We start from the raw sequence: 18,639 nt of genomic DNA, 5'->3' as shown, positions 1-18,639 counted from the left end.
GTGTATTTAGTCATCTACTGGGGGAAGCAGTGTTCACATTCCCATCCACCCCCTTAGAGACGGGGATTTAGATTTGGATGTTAGCCCGTCCAGTTAACAACCTATGATTGGCTATGGTGAGGTAGTGACTTTACCACCCAAACATGCACAAGTTGAGGCCCTATTAAAGGGAGTGTTTTGTTAAGGAAGTTTCATAATCCAGTCACATACACCTTGTAGTATGACATTTGTTCAGAAAGTTTTAAAAACTATTTTTCATTGATAAAAAACCTAGCAACAGGAGCATCCATAGAGAAGATAAAAGATTAAATCAGAGCCTAAAATGCCCCTCCTGCCAGTTGTTAATAGATGGCATATCCCACACCCTGAAAGTAGAGAATCCCATTCTTATAACCTCCTCTACTTTTATATTGGCCAGGACTATGGGATGTAATCATGTTGATAATATTGCACTGCTGATACAGATGAAAGGTCTCTGGATACATTGCCCACGAAACTAAGCTGACCTTTCTCCTTTTCCACAGACACTGTTGCAGGAGCTGGGTGCTTTCATACATATTAGTTCAATAGTTGTTCATTAATTGGTCTTAAATGGATGGTCTGGTATCAACAAAAACAGGGGATTATTTTATAAAATAATAAAAGAATCAACTTAGCTATAAGGTCCCATGCAATTTTTAGTTCAGCTACTGCAGCACATAAAGGGTTTGTTTAATGTGCTGCAGGAATGATGTCATGTTCAATACACGAGGATTGCAGACAATCACTGGCCTCAGCAGTCTTATCACTGAGGCCAGTAACTGCATTCACATGATGATGTGACAGCACAACAAACACAAGGAGGAGGAACCAGAGCTACTTAGTGGGGCAGCATTGGATGCAATAGGCATTTACTTTTACTTTTTTTTATTATTTTCTACAATTGTCCGTTTTATTGGTTTCAGGTCAACCCCTCCAGTGGTTAGCTCGTTTGACAATAAGTACACATGCATTTTTGCCTTGTTTTGCAAAGTGCATCTGCTGCAGGTTAGCCTAATTTTTAGGGATTGGCCATAATTATATTGCTGAAACCATAGCGAAATACTCTAGGGCAGGACAGTTTTTTCAGCACCTGGAGTGGAGTCACATTCCTCATCAAAAACATTTCAGGCTTCTTCAGTTATAAGTGTCTAATCATTAGACATCCCACCATTGGAACCCCCTAATGATCATAACAACAGGTACCTATGTTCCTATACACAGAACAGAATATAATAGTTTAATACAGTCATGTGCTGTCTTTATGAGGACCATATATACTGAATTATATGAATGTGAATCAGAATACTGCACCCTTATTTTGGTGATGACTTGGGGGTCCCAGCAGAAAGATCAGACACTTACCGCTTTTCCTATGGAACAGTGGTAAATACTATTTTTAAATATTATTTACTTTGCACTAACTCACATTTTAGTGTCAAGCTCCACAACAGTGATGATCACAGTGACCACTTTGTATGACTTGTATGATTTAGATTTTACAATAATTTGCAAATTATTGTCTCACGACAGTATAAAGGATTAGTGTTGGAAACTGAGAGTTCAACTATAAAGGGGTTATCCGGGTGTTAAAATTTACTCTGGGACGGGCTATTTAAAAAAAATAAACTTGTACTTACCTCGTCTGGCGCCGCCGATGTCCCGCGCCGCAGCCCGTTTGATCCGTGCCCCTGTTTGTTTACAGGGGCAAAGAAGCCACGCACATGGAGCTTCTGGTCCGCGATGTGGCCCCGGCTCCGCCCTATCTCTTAGCGTTGTAAGCGCTGAGAGACGCTGTCGGATGGGAGCTTCCGGCCCTGTGTGCCCCTGTAAACAAACCGGCGCACAGAGGAGACGGACCACGGCGTGGGACATCAGTAGCGGATGAGGTAAGTTGATGTTTGTTATGTTTAGATAGCCCACCCCAGCCCGGCCCTCAGTAGTTTTTAACACAAACATAACCCCTTGAAGTGCCCCTGAGTGACCTAGCTATCTGCTGCAGTCCACTAGAAATGTGGAGCACTGGTTGGACATGTGTACCAGCTGTCTAGTCAAATGGGGCACTTGAATGTCCTCATTCACATGAAGTTTTACCCTATTCACAAGATAAAGGACATTTATCTCCTGGATTCCTACCACTGTAGGAATTCCTACAGTGGTAGGAATTCACATCTATTCCTTAGGGAATAGATGTGAATGCAGATGTAATCTGTTGTGTTAAAAATATCAATATTGTCAAAGTAGTGTGATATATTTTGTTTTTTGTGTGTTTTTTAATAGCTAGAAGATAATTCTACTAAGACATGTGCCAGTAAGAGTAATCTGGAAGACAAGGACATAAAGGCAGAGGAAACAGAACAGAAACAGTTGACGGAAGATACGACTGCTGCAGTCATGGAGCTCAGGACACACCTAGAGAAAAATGAATGGAACTGGAAAGTGGAAAAGATGGAGATGTTAGAAAGATTTGATAATGAAAGGAAAGAGTGGGAATGCCAATGGAAAACAATGCAGAATAAGATAGAAGAGGTAAATAATGAATACAGTGATATAATACTTCATGTACTCGAGTATAAGACGACCCGATTATAAGCCAAGGTACCTCATTTTACCACAAAAAACTGGAAAAAAATCCATTAATTCGAGTATAAGCCTAGGGTGGCAAATGCATTGGTGCTAGCCCATGCCCTCCAGTATATATCTGGCCAGCCCATGTATATACTAGCCTGCTCCTGCTCCTAGTGTATAGCCAGCCCATGGGAAATGCATTGGTGCCAGCCCATGCCCCACAGTATATAGCTAGCCAGCCTCCTGTTCTCCAGTATATATCTGGCCAGCCCATGTATATATAGCCTGCCTTGACTCAAGTTTAAGCCCAGTTTGAGTTTTTCAGCACATTTTTTGTGCTGCAAAAAACTCGTCTTATTCTTGAGTATACAGTCTACGCCAAGTCCCTTCCCCAGGAGCTTTGACTAATTTTTCTGTATTCCTTTGAGTTGTTACCTGTTTCTATATTAGTTACATATATAGTGGATGTTACATTTGACTTCCTTGTCAGAACCCAATTTCTTGTCTCTTGGTGATGCTTCTTTTTTCATTTGTATCTTTATATTACTTCTTTAGCTTTTTATCTGGAAAGGGGAACCCAAGGGTAGAGAGTAGTCTGTGATTTTTGTCCAAAGGAATGGCGCACTCAGAAGTAGATGTGAAGAATGTTTTATTGAGGTCTTAAAAACACAATGTGTAACGGGGTAAAGTACCCCTTTCTCAAGTGAACAAAGACTAAGTAGAAAATATCAAAGGCTGGATGGAAGAAGGCTTATAAACAAAAGGTATTGGTTTGTTCAACAATTTAGGGGGACATATAAACATGGTTTATTTGTATATTTATATTTATATTCACATATGTATTTATATTTTTATATTTAATAATTTATTATGTACCTTATACCCTTACTCTATTACCATTTATTGTGCACAATACCTATTTATTATTATAACTACACTACTGGATTATACTACTGCAATATATATCTGATGTGCAATTTTTACAATTAGTACAACATGCTGTGTCTATCTATATAGGCAACAACTACTTGAAACTTAAAGGGGTATTCCCATCTGGGCATTTACATTTAATTTAATTCATTTGCCACATGTAAACATTTCTTCAATTGGATGTTATTAAAAAAAATGTTCCAGTGTGAAGATAATTTCTCATAAATGTAGTCATGTTGTCCTTTAGAAACGAGATAGCTTATGACCACCCCCTACTCTGGTAGCGTTGGCCAGACATCTTCTTTTGAGTCCTGCCTGACCCCCTGGCTTCAGCATTCAATACCACAGGATGGCTGTGAGACCTGCAGTAACTCCCAGACATTTCATATACGAACACCTTTTGTTTCTTTGTGCAATTCCTGCAGCAGAGGTGGCCGTATCCAAGGAGTTAGTCTTGTTTCTAATGGACCATATCACTACATTTATGAGAAATTATCTTCACACAGGAACATTTTTTTTTAATAACATCTAATTGAAGAATTGATTATATATGGCAGATTAATGAAACATGACGTGAATGCCCAGATGAGAATACCCCTTTAATCTATTTCACCAACCTTTGATATTATCTACTTAAGTCTTTGTTCACTTGAGAAAGGGGTACTTTACCCCGAAAAGCGTTGTGTTTTTAGGACCTCAATAAAACATTCCTCACATCTACTTCTGAGTGCGCCATTCTTTTGGATAAAAACCACAGACTACTTCCACATATCCTGTATCAGTGTGGTGACGATATACAGGAGATCGCCCTTTGGAGGCAGGACCAGTACCGATTTATTGTGAAGCCCTCAATAGTGCTGTGCCTATTCTTAGCACAACCACACACGGTGAGCATAGCCTCCACCTTCACGCTTAAACCTGTCCCCTAAGATGTCACACTGTTAGCGCTCTCTCCCTGTCCTCTCTTGCCACTTTCTCTACTACATACTTCCTAGGGTAGAGAGTGTCACTGATGAATGGCAAAGTTTGGTGGTAGTGGGGTCGTGGGTCCACCTGTTCTGACTACTAGTACCATACTCTGAGTTTATGCTACTAAATAGTGTGGCTGCAGTATAATTTCATGATATATAAAAAATCTTTTCTGCTTTTACTTTACTATTTTTAAAGCTCTATGAAGAAGTTAAACTAAGAAGGGAGATGAATTTGAATGGTGCTGATGACAGACTGGGTGAGAAAATGCTGCAATTCTCCATGCCATTTTCACAGGCTGGACCTACTAAACCAACAAATATAGCCAGACAAAATGATGTGGTCAGCATCAAACCTGACAGGCATGAAAAAGAATGGCTCAGTGACTATTCACCTACCATCATAGAGAAGTCAGAGATAAAAATGCCCAATCAAAACCACCATATCAATGCTGAGCCTGAGAAGAGCATTACCCAAAGAATGTCCAAGACAGAAAATGACACCCTTAATGATGTAAGTGTATGAAATAGAATTGGGTGGATATGATGTAAACTACAATAAAGTTATTATTAACTCATTTCATATTGCTTTTCATTAATAGGCATTAAAAGAGATTGCCAGGGTAAGCGAAGAACTGTGTAAATACCAGGAAGAAATCAGGACAAGAGCCAACTGCAAAAAGTATGTACTCCACTAAAAAGTATCAGTCAGGTTTGGGGGTTCCTAGTTACCAGTTATTGTTATTGTTATTATTACGGTGCTCCAGTTACCAGGCCAGATGATGTGCAATAGAGGGTAAAGCAACTAAAGCTTTATTTATTAATCTAAATTCATGGATTTCCTCCTTCACCTTCAACACATCATTAGATGCTAGGAATCATTGCCTTATACATACGAATTCATCTCATTTTACTAGGATACATGCACTACCATAGATTAACTTGTCGTCATTGTAAAAACCTTTAAAAGAAATGCGAAAACTTTGAGCATAGGAGTTTCTAGCATGAGAACTGCCACCCATTAAGACTCTTTATTGGCATAATATATGTTTGTTCAAGTCACATATAGCATTGTCCAGATGGGACCACTAGGATAGTATCTCACCGAGCATTGTTTTATTGGAACATATAGTAGATGTATTTTAGTTAGTTTCAAGATTACAGAACTTTTCTGAATGGGGAAAGGACAGATGTGCTCATACATACATAATGAGGCAGATTTACTTGCCGGTGCCGTCGCGACCCCGCGGTGCATTGTCCGACGTGGATTCAGGTCCAGCACGATTCACTAAGATTGTGCGTCCTAGTTCCTTCCTGTGCGCAGAGGTCCGCCGGAGTTCACCTGCTTCTTCCTGGTGCATGTGAGTGCTTGATCTTTCGACACAAAACCTTTTTTAAATTCCGTGGGTTGTCCGACGGCCATCAGCAATTTGGCGCAAAGAGGAAATGTTAGGGAAACCCGACGAAAGTGCGTCCGACGGACCCTTAGTAAATGAGCCCCAATATGTTTAAAATGCATTATGCTGAATGTAGATTAACATGTGAGTAACTTTAAAATGCAGATTACCTGTCTGCAATGCTAGACTCTTATACCAAATATTTCACAGTAAAGTACCTTCCGGAGCTAACAATCATAGAGATGAGCCATAAGCATTGCACAAATCATTGCTGCTGGTAAGACAATCATTGGTCTCGAAAATGTTAACAAAATACATATTCTTTTGGACTTAGATCAGAACTCACATTTCCCAAGAGGATCTAGTCAAATCAGTTTTTATTCCTGAGTTTTGCTTGGTTGCCACAGATTCAGAGTAGTTTAAGAAAGAAGTCTTTATATCTAAAACATGATTTTATCCTCATACAGTATTCACATAACTGTCCTTCCTCAGGCTTGGAAGTAGAATAGAATATAATACATGGTTATTGGATCTTTGTATGTGTTTTTTTGTGAACGTATGTCCATTGTCAAAGCAGAAACTGGTATTTTATTTGGAAAAAAATAAAAGAGGTACTGTGCATGAGGTGGGAGACAAAATGGGTTCCTTCTTCAAAAATGATAATCACTGGCAGAGCACTTACAGATTGTATAGTGTCTGTGTTACCATACCTCCCAACATTTGTGAAAAGGAAAGAGGGACAAAATGGCGGCACGCTCAGCGTGCCGTGGCGATCCCCCTAAGCCACACCCCCAATCACTCCCTGGCCACGCCCCAAATTTTAGCCATATTAAAATAATAAAAATCATCTCAATAAAAAAAAAAAAAAATTATCCTCATTGGGATTTGAACCCAGAACCTGCAGTGTCCATGTAAAATAATAACACAGCGCCTCAACCCACTGAGCTATAGCCTCTGTGATTAACAAGATGGAGAATTTTGGTAACTAAGAACTATGACTATATACTGCCTTGGTATATAGGGAGGGATCTTCTCAGATTATTGTAATTATTGCGACTATTATTATTATTATGGAGATGATTATTATTATTTTTACCATTATTAATAATCATCTCCATAATAATAAAATTTATAATAATAATGATAGTCTCAATAATTACAATAATAATCTCTGAGAAGATCCCTCCCTATATATCAGTGCATTAGTCTGTGTCACAGTGTAAATGGCAGATAACATGTCTTAGTTACCAGAAATCCTCAGCTCTGTATCACTGGGCTTATAGCTCAGTTAGTTAAGCTGCTGTCTATGGTGCAGAGGGTCCCAGGTTCGAATCTCAGCCTGGCCAAAACTTTATTTAATTTAATTATATAAAGAGCTTGTGTCTGGGGAAGCCCTGGAGACCATATATGGACAGATGCTGATCAGACCTGATGACGTGGTCCCTGCTCTCTCCGCTAAGCCCGACACTTCTCTGAAAAGGATTCCCTGCCCGATGTCTGCTCTGGGGAACCCTTGGAGATGCAGTGACCATATATGGACAGATGCTGATCTGAAGCTGATGACGTGGTCCCTGCTCTCTCTGCTAAGCCCGACACTTCTCTGAAAAGGATTCCCTCCCGATGTCTGTAGAAGCCATTCTGTACTGTGAGTTCAGACTTTCAAAGTATTTACTATGCGGACACAGCGCCGGGACACAGCGGGACCTGGGGGGAGAATCCGTGACAATCTCATAGCTAGCAGAGGTACGAAAAACGGGAAAGTCCCGTCAAAATCGGGACGGTTGGGAGCTATGGTGTTACATCTGTGACTGCATCATCTGCTGATTATCTGTGATTATTTAATATATTTTGTTAGTCTGAAACACTGATGTACTCTTTACTAGCAGCCTTGATTAGAAAAACAACACATAAGTCACTAGTCGCTGTATCAAGCGCCTTCTTGATAAAGTAAATTAGAATGCAAATCAGATATCCCATTCCAAGAGATCTGAGCACATAGTGCAATATAGGTAACAACAGCAATACAAAGCAACATGCATCGTCTGAATGAGAACCAGTGCGGTCAGTGACCTCTGCACTTTTTCATATTAAATTTGTGTTTATATGTCCAGCTTTGTAACACAAGCCAACATTAGATCTTTGGATTATTTCATACATTTGTCTTATTTTTACACAGAGTTGTGTCCAGTTCAGTTGTTGGAGAATTCAGGAGAAATCTTCATGTGAAAGCAGGCAAAAATCATACATCTTGTCCTAAAATGTCTAAGAACATTCAAAAGGACTTTTGGAGCAACAACAAAAGCGCACAAGAATCAATTTTTACTGCTGAAACTTCACAATTGCAAGAATATGGTCGGTCCTTGGAAAATCAAGTCCCAGCTTCTTCCTTAAATTTTTCATGGCCTCTGCCAAACACACTGTTTCAGGATAAGATTCCGGTCACAGATGAAAACCTGGTTCCCATTTCAACCCAGAGACTCACTACTGACATTGAACTGAACAAAATTGATAGTGAGCTTTGCCACCTGGAATGGCTATGTGGGATCGGAGGCCTTGAAGATGGAAATTTCACAGAATCTTTGTTTAATAGTTTTACAGACATCAACGGTTTTACTCCCGAAATGAACAAACAAAATCTGGCAGTGTCACAAAATCAGCTTTTCAACTCAGATGGTTTATATCCGGAAGTGATAATGTTAGGACATTCCTCTGTAGGATCTGCTTACAGCTACGGAAACACGATAAAGAATGGGAAACTAGCGGCAAAGATTGATGAGTTCAACAGAGTAGTGTTTAAGACTGGCAAAGGAAACGCTGTTAGCCATGATGACGTGTCAATGGACATGGTACTGGATATAGATGAAGAACATTTGAGCCCCCCTTTGTCACGGCATTTATCTACAGGACAAGCTGTAACAAAGCCACTTACTGTCACTGAGCCACCATGTGCTCTTAGCTCATCTCACAATGGTGCTACGATGGAGAAGACTACAGCTCAACTATGTCAACAGACCAATGGACCTCTTGCTACATGTAGCTATAAGAACACGCTGCAAAAACAGAACTGGAAAGGTATCAATTTGTCAGGACGACCGCGGTCAGCAGACTCTAGGTCTAACTACGGGGTTGTGGAAAAGCTTCTGAAAAGCTATGAGACCAAAGTCGCTGCTCCTGTTTGTAACTCTAAGCAGTCTGTTAGCAAATGGACTCAAGCAGATTTCTTACTGACTGACAACAGCTCTGAAAGACTGACACAGTGCTTAGAGATGCTTCATCTTGAACAAACAGCAAAAGTTCTTCAGAATGACATTCACTGGTATCCACATCAAGACTCATTAGGCCTACGGCTGCCTGAGGTAAAAAAAAAATATAAAATTGCTTACTTTGTACATTATTTAACCAGATTACTACCCTGGCAATTGCATAAAAACTACTTGCCACGCTCCTTACACGTAAAATTTGTATTTCCAATCGCATACTTTGAAACATCTTTTTTTTTACCTGCAATGTTTCGCTAAATTGACTGGGTATTACAAAATGGGGCGTCCCTGTATACACTGTCCAATCATGGCTGCCGGTGTATTATAAAGGAAATAGTAACATCCACATTTCAGTTGATGCTTTGATTTTTATGTGGATATCTGATCCGAATGGCAAAGCAGGTTGTCTATCCCTCTCTTCTCTGCTATAGCATTAAAGAGGACCTGTCATTTAAATTTTCGGCACTAGGAGCTGCTTACTAAAGTGCTTGATCAAACGCCTCCAGTAACGCTATCAAACACTGCGGCGGGGTACAATGTAATAATCGGACCACTTGCAAAGCTGTCCGATGTATTCATGAGGGGGCGGTCCGAGGCGATGCCTCTTCCCCGGACCGCCCCGCTCGCTCCATAGGCCGGCAGTGACTGCCGTGCGCTAGGCAGCAGTCACCGCCCCTAGCCACGCCCCAACCACGCCCCCTCACGAATAAATCACACTGTACCAATTACAATTACACTGTACCCGACAGCAGTGTTAGATAGCGAAGGTTTCCGGTAACGCTATCATTCTAACACTGCAGCGTTTGATCAAGCACTAGCACTTACCAAAGTAAGCAGCTCCTAGTGCCGATAAATTGGGTGACAGGTCCTCTTTAAAGTGTAGAACACAGGAGAAAGGGGGTTCAGGATCCTGCATGTTTCGATTACCACAAACAGTTGGATGATATGCTAGTGCACAAGCTGTGTGGAATTTGTTGATTCATGATACAATTCCCTTGTAAAACTTGTTACCTTATCTGTTTTTTTCCTGATATTAAATGGACTCTGTCACCATATTTACACCATTAAATTTACAGGGTATGAAATATCCTTTCTAGAATTGCTTATTTTATGTGAAATATTCCCCAATTATAATCACCACCAAAGTTATATGCAAATGAGCAGAGAAGAGCGATGTACTACCTGAGATGAGTCACTTTTAGAGGCTGCAGAGTAGTGCCACTTCATAGTTTCTTAGTTTATAGGGTTGAAAAAAGACACATGTCCATAAAGTTCAACCAAGGAAGGGAAGGGATTGGATAAGGAAGGGATTTAGGGGAAACAATTCTATATAACATAACCATCAATGTTATTTAGGTGTAAAAAGGCATCTAGACCCTTCTTGAAGTGGCCGTCCTTGCCGTGACCAGCACCTGAGGCAGGCTATTCCACAGATTGACAGTTCTCATAGTAAAAAAGCCCTGTCGCCTCTGGTGATTAAACCTTGATTTCTCCAAACGGAGACAGTGCCTCCTTGTCTTTTGATTTGATTTAATCTGAAACAACTTACCACCATATTTTTTGTATGGAACTTTCATATATTTATATAAATTAATCATGTCCCCTCGTAGACGACCCTCCATAACCCTTATCATTTTTGTGGCTCTACGTTGAACACTCTCCAGCTCCAGGGCATCCTTTTTATGGACCATTGCCCAGAACTGGACAGCATATTCCAGGTGAGGCCAAACCAATGCCTTGTACAGTGGTAATATTACATCCCTATCCCGAGAGTCCATACCACTTTTGATACATGACAAGATCCTACTGGCTTTAGAGGCAACTGATTGACATTGCATGCTGTTATTCTCAACAAGGGACTCTCCCAGATTTACTCCCCCAAGGACATATGTTGCCTGTAGATTATTAGCCCCCAGGTGCATAACCCTACATTTATCCACATTGAACCTCATTTTCCAGGTGAATGACCAAACACTCAGTTTGTCCAAGTCACCCTGCAGCCTATGATCATCCTCCAAAGACTGTATTACACTACACAGCTTGGTGTCATCTGCAAAAATAGTCACAGTGCTATTAATTCCTACCTCTATATCATTAATAAATATATTAAATAGTAGTGGGCCAAGCACAGAATCCTGGGGTACACCACTTATAACTGGTGACCATTCTGAGTAGGAATCATTGACCACAACTCTCTGGATACGATCCTTCAGCCAGAAACATTCTTTTTGTTTTTATATTAAAGATACAAATTTTATCTTTCACATCAGGCTTTTGGTTTTGCGATCTATGATACTGCAACTCACATTTACAACCATGTCTTCAAAGGGGTTTGCCCATGAAAAAAATTCTCAAATTTCAATTCCCTACTGATGTGTACACTATGTGGGCGGGGACACTTCATAATCCCTCTGTGCTATGAGATGTTGTGTGCTGATAATGTCTTTATTCTATCAGGGTCCAGGTTTATATACATTTCCATTTAGTTTCTGAACATTCACTAGTATCTGCACATAGAAAAAGAGAGATGAGACAGATCAGAGATGAGAGAAGAGAAGATGAGATCCATGAGATGCATATAACAGACAATGACAATCTCAGTTTTGCAATCTTAGCCATAACATACACTGCCAGATCTGCTGCAACTCCCTCCCCTGGATAAAGATTGTATCTGCCTGTATCTTGTAGCTTTACTCTCCTCATACTGCTTGCTGGCAGGATGGCTCTGAGTGTAAGCTCGTTTTGGAATGCAGGGGGGAGAGGCTGATTCAGAGAGGAGCTCAGGGCAGCGTCAAACAGAAGAACAATCTGATGAAATTCTTATCTTTATTATGATACCAAAAGCATCTAGGTACTATAGAACTGAAGCTAGGGACATCTTATGTGACGCTTCACCTCCAGCCTCTTAAGGTTATTATCTCAGGCAAAATATGACTTCTCATCTCTTCTCATCTGCATACATAGATTTTCTTATGGTTTCACAAAAAAGAGTGTATTCTATAAGTGATAGTTAATTCACTACTTGATGCTGCTGGTAAAATCTGTTTACAATGTCCCTTTAAGTGGCTATGCCTACCTCCAGAGGCACATGTATAACGTGTATATGTGACCACTGCCTTCTGTTGACAGCTATTGAACTACAAACATTATTTCTCATCTAGGTATCCAGAACACTCTCAAGTGAGAAAGGATTTTCACGTCCTGCACGACCAGCAAACCGACGTCCACCTTCTAGATGGGCATCAACAAGATCACCCTCAAAGCCTTCATCTGTTAGAAGAGCCACACACTAGTGTCTGTACCATTACTAACAATCCACAGTGTACATTATGTAGTGACTTCCAGTGTATACTAAGTGGAACTTCTGAAACACAAAAAACATGGCACTTTTAATGGTGGATCACGTGTCTCAAAAATAGGACACTAAAACTTTTGCATCACTTTTATTATTAAATCTGCAGCAATATTGTTAAAGGAGCCACCTTAGACATGACCCAAAAGGGAATATTTGACGTGTCCAAGCGCTCCTTTGACATTTTTGCTGGTGGAAGATACGATAGTATGTGCAGTATTTTCTACTGCCACGTGGTCACTACTCGACTCTACTGTTTATGAATAGCAGAAACATATTTCTACTTTTTGTATGTCATTGTTTTTTCTTTGTTTTGTGTTGCCATTTATTGTGGACTATTTCTTTAGACTTTTGTAGAGTTGAGTTAAATACGTTCTCCCTGGGTTGTACTCATATGCATGTAACATGATCATAATGCATGCTTCTAAATACAGGTCGGACTGTGTTTAGACATTGCTGACGTGATGTGCACATACAAACCACAGGACATAGACTTATTATTATTTCATCTACCCATCATTAATGTATAAAATATCTAATGTATTCTGTATGTGTTCATTTTCTATTAGCCTGGAGATATGCTTTTTATTGTACAGATCATCCCTACGTATAAAGATATAAATATTAGCGCTGGTTATAAAGGCATGTATCTCCATGATTTACTTGCTGTAGGATCTTGTGTTCCTTTACTGGAAGCTCCGCTGTGGACTATATAGAATATCTCCTACACAGATCCTAATAGGCTTATCAGTAGCTTATATTCAATTTCTACCTATATCCTTTATGATTTTGATAGGCTGGATGGTCAATTCTATAAGATCAATCTGATATTTCTAAAAAAAAAAATCTGGCCAATGGGCACAGGTTGATCACTGTGCTGCTGCAGAACAACTAATCCTATTCAATTGCTTGTTTTTCTAATGATGGCTTTTTATGTGCAGAGCCATTCCAACAATGTATTTATCTCATTACATAGGACCATTACATTTTAATTACCAAATTGTAGTGTCTTAGTAGTCCTAGTTCTATGGAGTGGGTCCAGGGTTGTCAAGTAAAGGTGAAGATATGAAGGTTTTGTGATGATTACGGGACGCTTGTTGTCAGGTTTTTGTATGTGTGGTAGACGGATGGAAGGACTAGAACTTGTGTTACTAGCTTCAATACCGTTAGCATGTTTCTCAATATATTTCAGCCAATGGTAAACTGTGTTGACTGATATATTAGAAGTACAGTTATAAACGTAGTCTGTATTTTGGCATCAGCTTGCATACACAAATATTGCATCAGTAGCTCCAAGAAATATGATACTTTGGTGCCAGGGATCCTACTATGCAGCTACAAATATATTTTTCTCATCTCCAGTTACTCGCCTAAGTTACATTTCCTCTGTGACTACAACTGAATCTTACAGATGCTCTAATACAATAATGTCAATCAGTATTTCTTACTAAATAGATGTAAAACAGATTTTTCTTCACAGCTTTTAGCATTGGAGGTTTAACAAAGACTAGTGGCTTATAAGAATTTAATCCTTGATGGTATGCTCACCTGACATGTCTCCTTATTAAATGTTTGTGTTCCCCAGAAAATAGTTGATGTCCTTTTATTCCTCCTGGAAAAGTATGAATAAATGAACAGATAGTTGTTACAATTCTACTTATCTGCCAGAATAAGAGCAAATACAGAAGCACTTAGCACAGCCAAAGGCTTCATGCACACAAATTTACATTTTGCCCATCTTTTAGCTAATAACCGGCCATGACTGTCCGAGCTGAAAAATTATAGAGCATTGTCTATTACTGCCCATAAGTCTTCTTCTGTTGTCATCACTACGTGAGTGGACCTCACACAGCGATGACACTTGTGCCACATGTCCTTTTTTTTTTTGCGGCATGTAATAGCAGGTTGCCTAAGATGATCTACCGTCTGATGCATACCTTATAAAGCAGCATCCCTGACTGTGCACCCTGATGCAGGATCTGGCCTTTAAATATTTTTAAATATTAATGGTCTCCTTTCATTAAAAAGGATGATATATGTTAATGAGCTGCAAGTTCTCCAGGCGGTGTGTTTTTGCCTGTGCATCTGTAACCTGGAGGGGCTCTGGTGATAACCACCGGATTACTTACAGATCATTAGCATATTTTTAAAACATCTTTTTTTTGGAAAAGGATACTATGCAAAAAGGATTCATTGGCACTGTTTTATAAGGTATCAATCAGACAGTAGATTTCCTTTGACTGAAACAAGAAATGTGGAAATAATCATCATTTTATGAATATGCAAATCCAACACATTTGCAGAGGAGCTAATATCAATACTAAAGGGGCAACGTTAAGCAGTGGTACTTTCTGTGGCGATTACCTTTGCAGAATAATTCTTCTATCCACCAATAAGATGATTATCTCTGAATTACTTCACCAATTTGTAGTTACTAATGTATGCTTATACTCCTATTAAATAATGGGAGTGAAGGATAAGTTCATTGAAGCTGGAGACCAGTAGTCACAAAAGTCCCAAGCCTGCATTGTGACCACATTCCAAAAAATATACTTTTTTGGTCACAATATGATTCCCATCTTCAGCAGTGAATGTAGCATTACCCTTTAATCATCACAACTCTAGTTACCATGTAAACATATATATGCATTTCCAGGGCAATCACATGTTTGAAGATTTTAGGTTCAATAAAGGTTTTATTAACACAAAGAAAGAGCATCACATGAAAGTACAATTAGCATGTTTAAGACACATACAATAAGTGAATCTTGTGCGAAAAAGAAGCAAACAATAGCAGATTACACATCTCTCTGGTGAGAATGAAATGTATAAGTAAAACAGCGTAAGACAGTAACCGCTTTATATGGCATGTTATACGCCTCTAACCCACATGAAGATTTTATTATGAGGATTACAAGTATTTAATAAACTAAGCATTTTTCGAAAAGAGAAAAAATTCTATACTGAAAAAAATATGTTGAACAAGCCTTTATCTATGATATGATAATTAAATCCAATTTTATCTATATATTTGAGCCAGGCCACATGTCATAAGTTCTAATAGTTAATCAGATTCCTGTAGCATTTTCTCTATTTGTCTCATATTTGTAAGTCAAATTAGAAGACGAAAGAGTGACAGTAAGGTAAAGAAGATGCCATGCAGTTACTAATTGAGACAAAGGATGGAGGACGTTATTGGAACCCTTCCGATTACCCACACCTTCGTGAAGGCCTTTCATATAGATTCACCCTTGATATCATTTTCATAACTGTTTTGGAGAAGGATTGAGCATCTCCCCTTATAAGTTTTATTCCAGAGTATTAGATGTTGCTACTGCACCACACTATTCACTGAATATATTTTGTTCTTTCTATGTAAAATATGGGTGGTTGAATTGTAAAATCCCAAAGCTTTGGTGCCTTTAATTCTATGTGATCTGCATTGAGTTTTATATGGCTGTATGAATAAAGTGTTCTTTAAAACAATAAAACATCAGTGTCTGTCGTGTGAAATGATCCTTTTCTTCAAGCACTTTTTCAGATCTTATTGGCTATTTGTAGAATTGATTTAGAGTGTGATAATACATATGATTCAATAATTTGAATTGTTCATTTTTTTTGTTGTATTCCAATTAAATCGAAAAAACACACAGTTGTCCCCTTCTCTGACTTTTTCAGATTCTATTTTACTGTAGTGTTACTAATGCACATAAATTTTTTAATTTTACATTTTAATTTCCGTCCATGCATACATGGCAGCCTCAGATTTCCTGTGGATAGCTCCTTTTGTGAATACTTCTATAGAGTAGAAAAGAAGATGCACTTCATAGGGCATGGTTCCTGAAAGTAAAGCAAGGCAGGGCCTATAAGTTTCCATATGCCAGCAAAAGTGGGTTCCTTAAAGGGAACCTACAACCACGAATCTACCTAGGTAGATCGGGTGTTAGGTGGATCAATAGGACGTGAGGATAGCCCTTTCAAGGGCTAATCCTCACGCACCGCACCTTTTTGAGAACTTTTATCAGCCAGATATGTAAATTTTGTTATGCGGAAACTGGGGTGTGGAGTAGCCGCAACTGAGGTTACCCGGGGCGGCTTCTCCATGCTCCAGTACCCTCTTTGTTCCTCCTACCGAAACTTTTCGACGCGTAGCTGCGCGCCCTCGTCCGACGAACCTGCACATCCTATTGATCCACCTACCAATCGATCTACCTTTATAGTTAGATTCATGGTATTAGGTTCCCTTTAAAGGAGTTTTTCCATGAAGCAAGTTCCTATAGATAGGGCCTAACTTGCTGATCGGTGGGGTTTTCAATGATGGGACCCACAAATCACTAGAACAGGGGTCCAATGTACCCCCGTCGCACCCCTCGTAGCACCACCTAGATGGCCAGAGCAGCTGGTCGTCCATGCTCTCTGTGGAGCTGACGGATACGGCACTCGGCAATCTCTGTCATCTTCATAGAGATGAACGGGGCAGCACATGCATGCGATATCAGCATTGGACACCCCCGTTCTAGTGATCTGTAGAGGTCCCATCACTGAGAACCTCATATATATGTATATATACCAATTTAATTCTTTGCATTGGCAGGATTTTGTGTTCTTATTTGTAAACTTAAAGAGAGAGGAGATCATTGGTGGCACAGCAGGGTGAAGACAATCCGCTGCTAGAAGCTCCACTGAGGTTCCACTGAGTCAGTTCCCATCACTGGAGACCCTGGAAAAGAAGCACAGCCAGCAGGGGATGCAATAGTGAGAGGAGAGAGAAAATGCAAGCATACAGCTCTTTTGCAGCGTTTGCGAAACAGATGCCGGCAATGCTGCCAGCTTCAATAAAAGGAGACATCAGTGTTGCAGCGCATGCGTAGCGAGCGCCTGAGAGGAGGAAGCTGGCAGTGTTTGCACTGGATGCCATCATCGCCGGCATCTAGTGCATAGGGCAAGAAATGGAGCCCAGGGGAGGGGCAGCCTGTGGAGAAAGAGGAGTGCCTGGATGGCCCCCTAATGAATATGGGATCAATTGGACTTTTAAGTATGTTATATGTCATATGGTTGTGGGGCGATTAGTGAAGTTTGACTTATGAAAACGACTGGTTGAGAAAGGGGCTGGGGATTAGATTTAGTAGTTATGTTTGGAAGGGGCCCTAATTTGTGGTGACAGGTCCTCTTTAAGCAAGTGATGCAAGAACATACAGTGGCTGTCCTAGTACAGATGGAAGCAGTCCACAACAGGGTTGTACAGAAAGTGCCATGAACGTTAACTATTGCTAAAGCAGGTGCCGAGGTCACAGAAGAAGGAACAAGAAGAACCAGACATAAATGTGTGAACAGGGCTGAATGTGCAAAATGGATAACAAGTAACATAATAGTGAACTGTCTTTAACTTTCAAAGCCGATGGTTAAGCCCAAATACTACTTACATAATACAGAAATTCGAATAACCTGTAAATGATGGGTCATCTATATTTTCCTATACAAAACACACATAGAGTAATATACATGTTAAAACAATAAATATACTTGGGCCAAGTGTCGGGGGCCGAGAGTTGCTGTGGGGGGGACACATAAAGCTGTATATAAGAAATCCATGGGTATTAAAGTGGCTGTATCTAATGAATCCAAAGGTGAGGGGAAATTTATATAAAATAGCCATGAGGGGGCTGTCTGGTTTGATTAACTAGGGAATATTTTAGGAAATAAGAGACTGTTTTAGTTTATGAATTTTTAATGCTGCCATGTGAGTTCACTGCAAAGGGGCCCACTGAGGCTTTGTCGCCCAGGGCCTATTGCAACCTGTAGCTGTCCCTGGGCACAGTGGCAATGGTGTTAGCCTATCTGATGGCACAGTGGCAGTGGTATTAGCCCTGCTGTTGGCTTAGCCGGTAGATTGGCAGTAGTATTGTCTACAAGTTCAAGTGGCCACGATCCACTGCTTCCCTGAGAGTTCTCTTTACTCCCACAGTTCGGGTCAGGAGAGATCTTTGAGCAAGTAAACCTAACACTGATTGGCTGGGAGTTGGCTGGCAACCAGTTCTGCCAACCAGTGTTAGGTACTAAGATGGGGATCAGGTGTTACTCTGCATGCAGTGTAGCTCCTGAAAAGCATGTTGCATGCAGAATTCGATTGAGTATTGCTGGACGGG

General features: G+C 40.0%; 1 protein-coding gene across 1 annotated transcript in view; it reads left to right on the top strand.

The window, feature by feature from the left end:
* The window catches only part of MTCL3 (MTCL family member 3), a 47,081-nt gene extending 30,938 nt beyond the window's left edge, over window positions 1-16,143 (top strand). Inside the window, exons 3-7 of the mRNA XM_072141592.1 lie at window positions 2,299-2,547; window positions 4,684-4,998; window positions 5,087-5,166; window positions 8,058-9,237; window positions 12,303-16,143. Of these exons, the coding sequence (XP_071997693.1) occupies window positions 2,299-2,547; window positions 4,684-4,998; window positions 5,087-5,166; window positions 8,058-9,237; window positions 12,303-12,434 (1,956 nt within the window). The 3' untranslated portion in view covers window positions 12,435-16,143. The remainder of the gene's footprint in view (window positions 1-2,298; window positions 2,548-4,683; window positions 4,999-5,086; window positions 5,167-8,057; window positions 9,238-12,302) is intronic.
* The last annotated feature ends 2,496 nt before the right edge of the window (window positions 16,144-18,639 follow it).

This window comes from Engystomops pustulosus, chromosome 3 (genome assembly GCF_040894005.1).
Source record: "Engystomops pustulosus chromosome 3, aEngPut4.maternal, whole genome shotgun sequence".
Taxonomy (NCBI): domain Eukaryota; kingdom Metazoa; phylum Chordata; class Amphibia; order Anura; family Leptodactylidae; genus Engystomops; species Engystomops pustulosus.
This window is presented reverse-complemented; position numbering and strand designations above follow the sequence as displayed.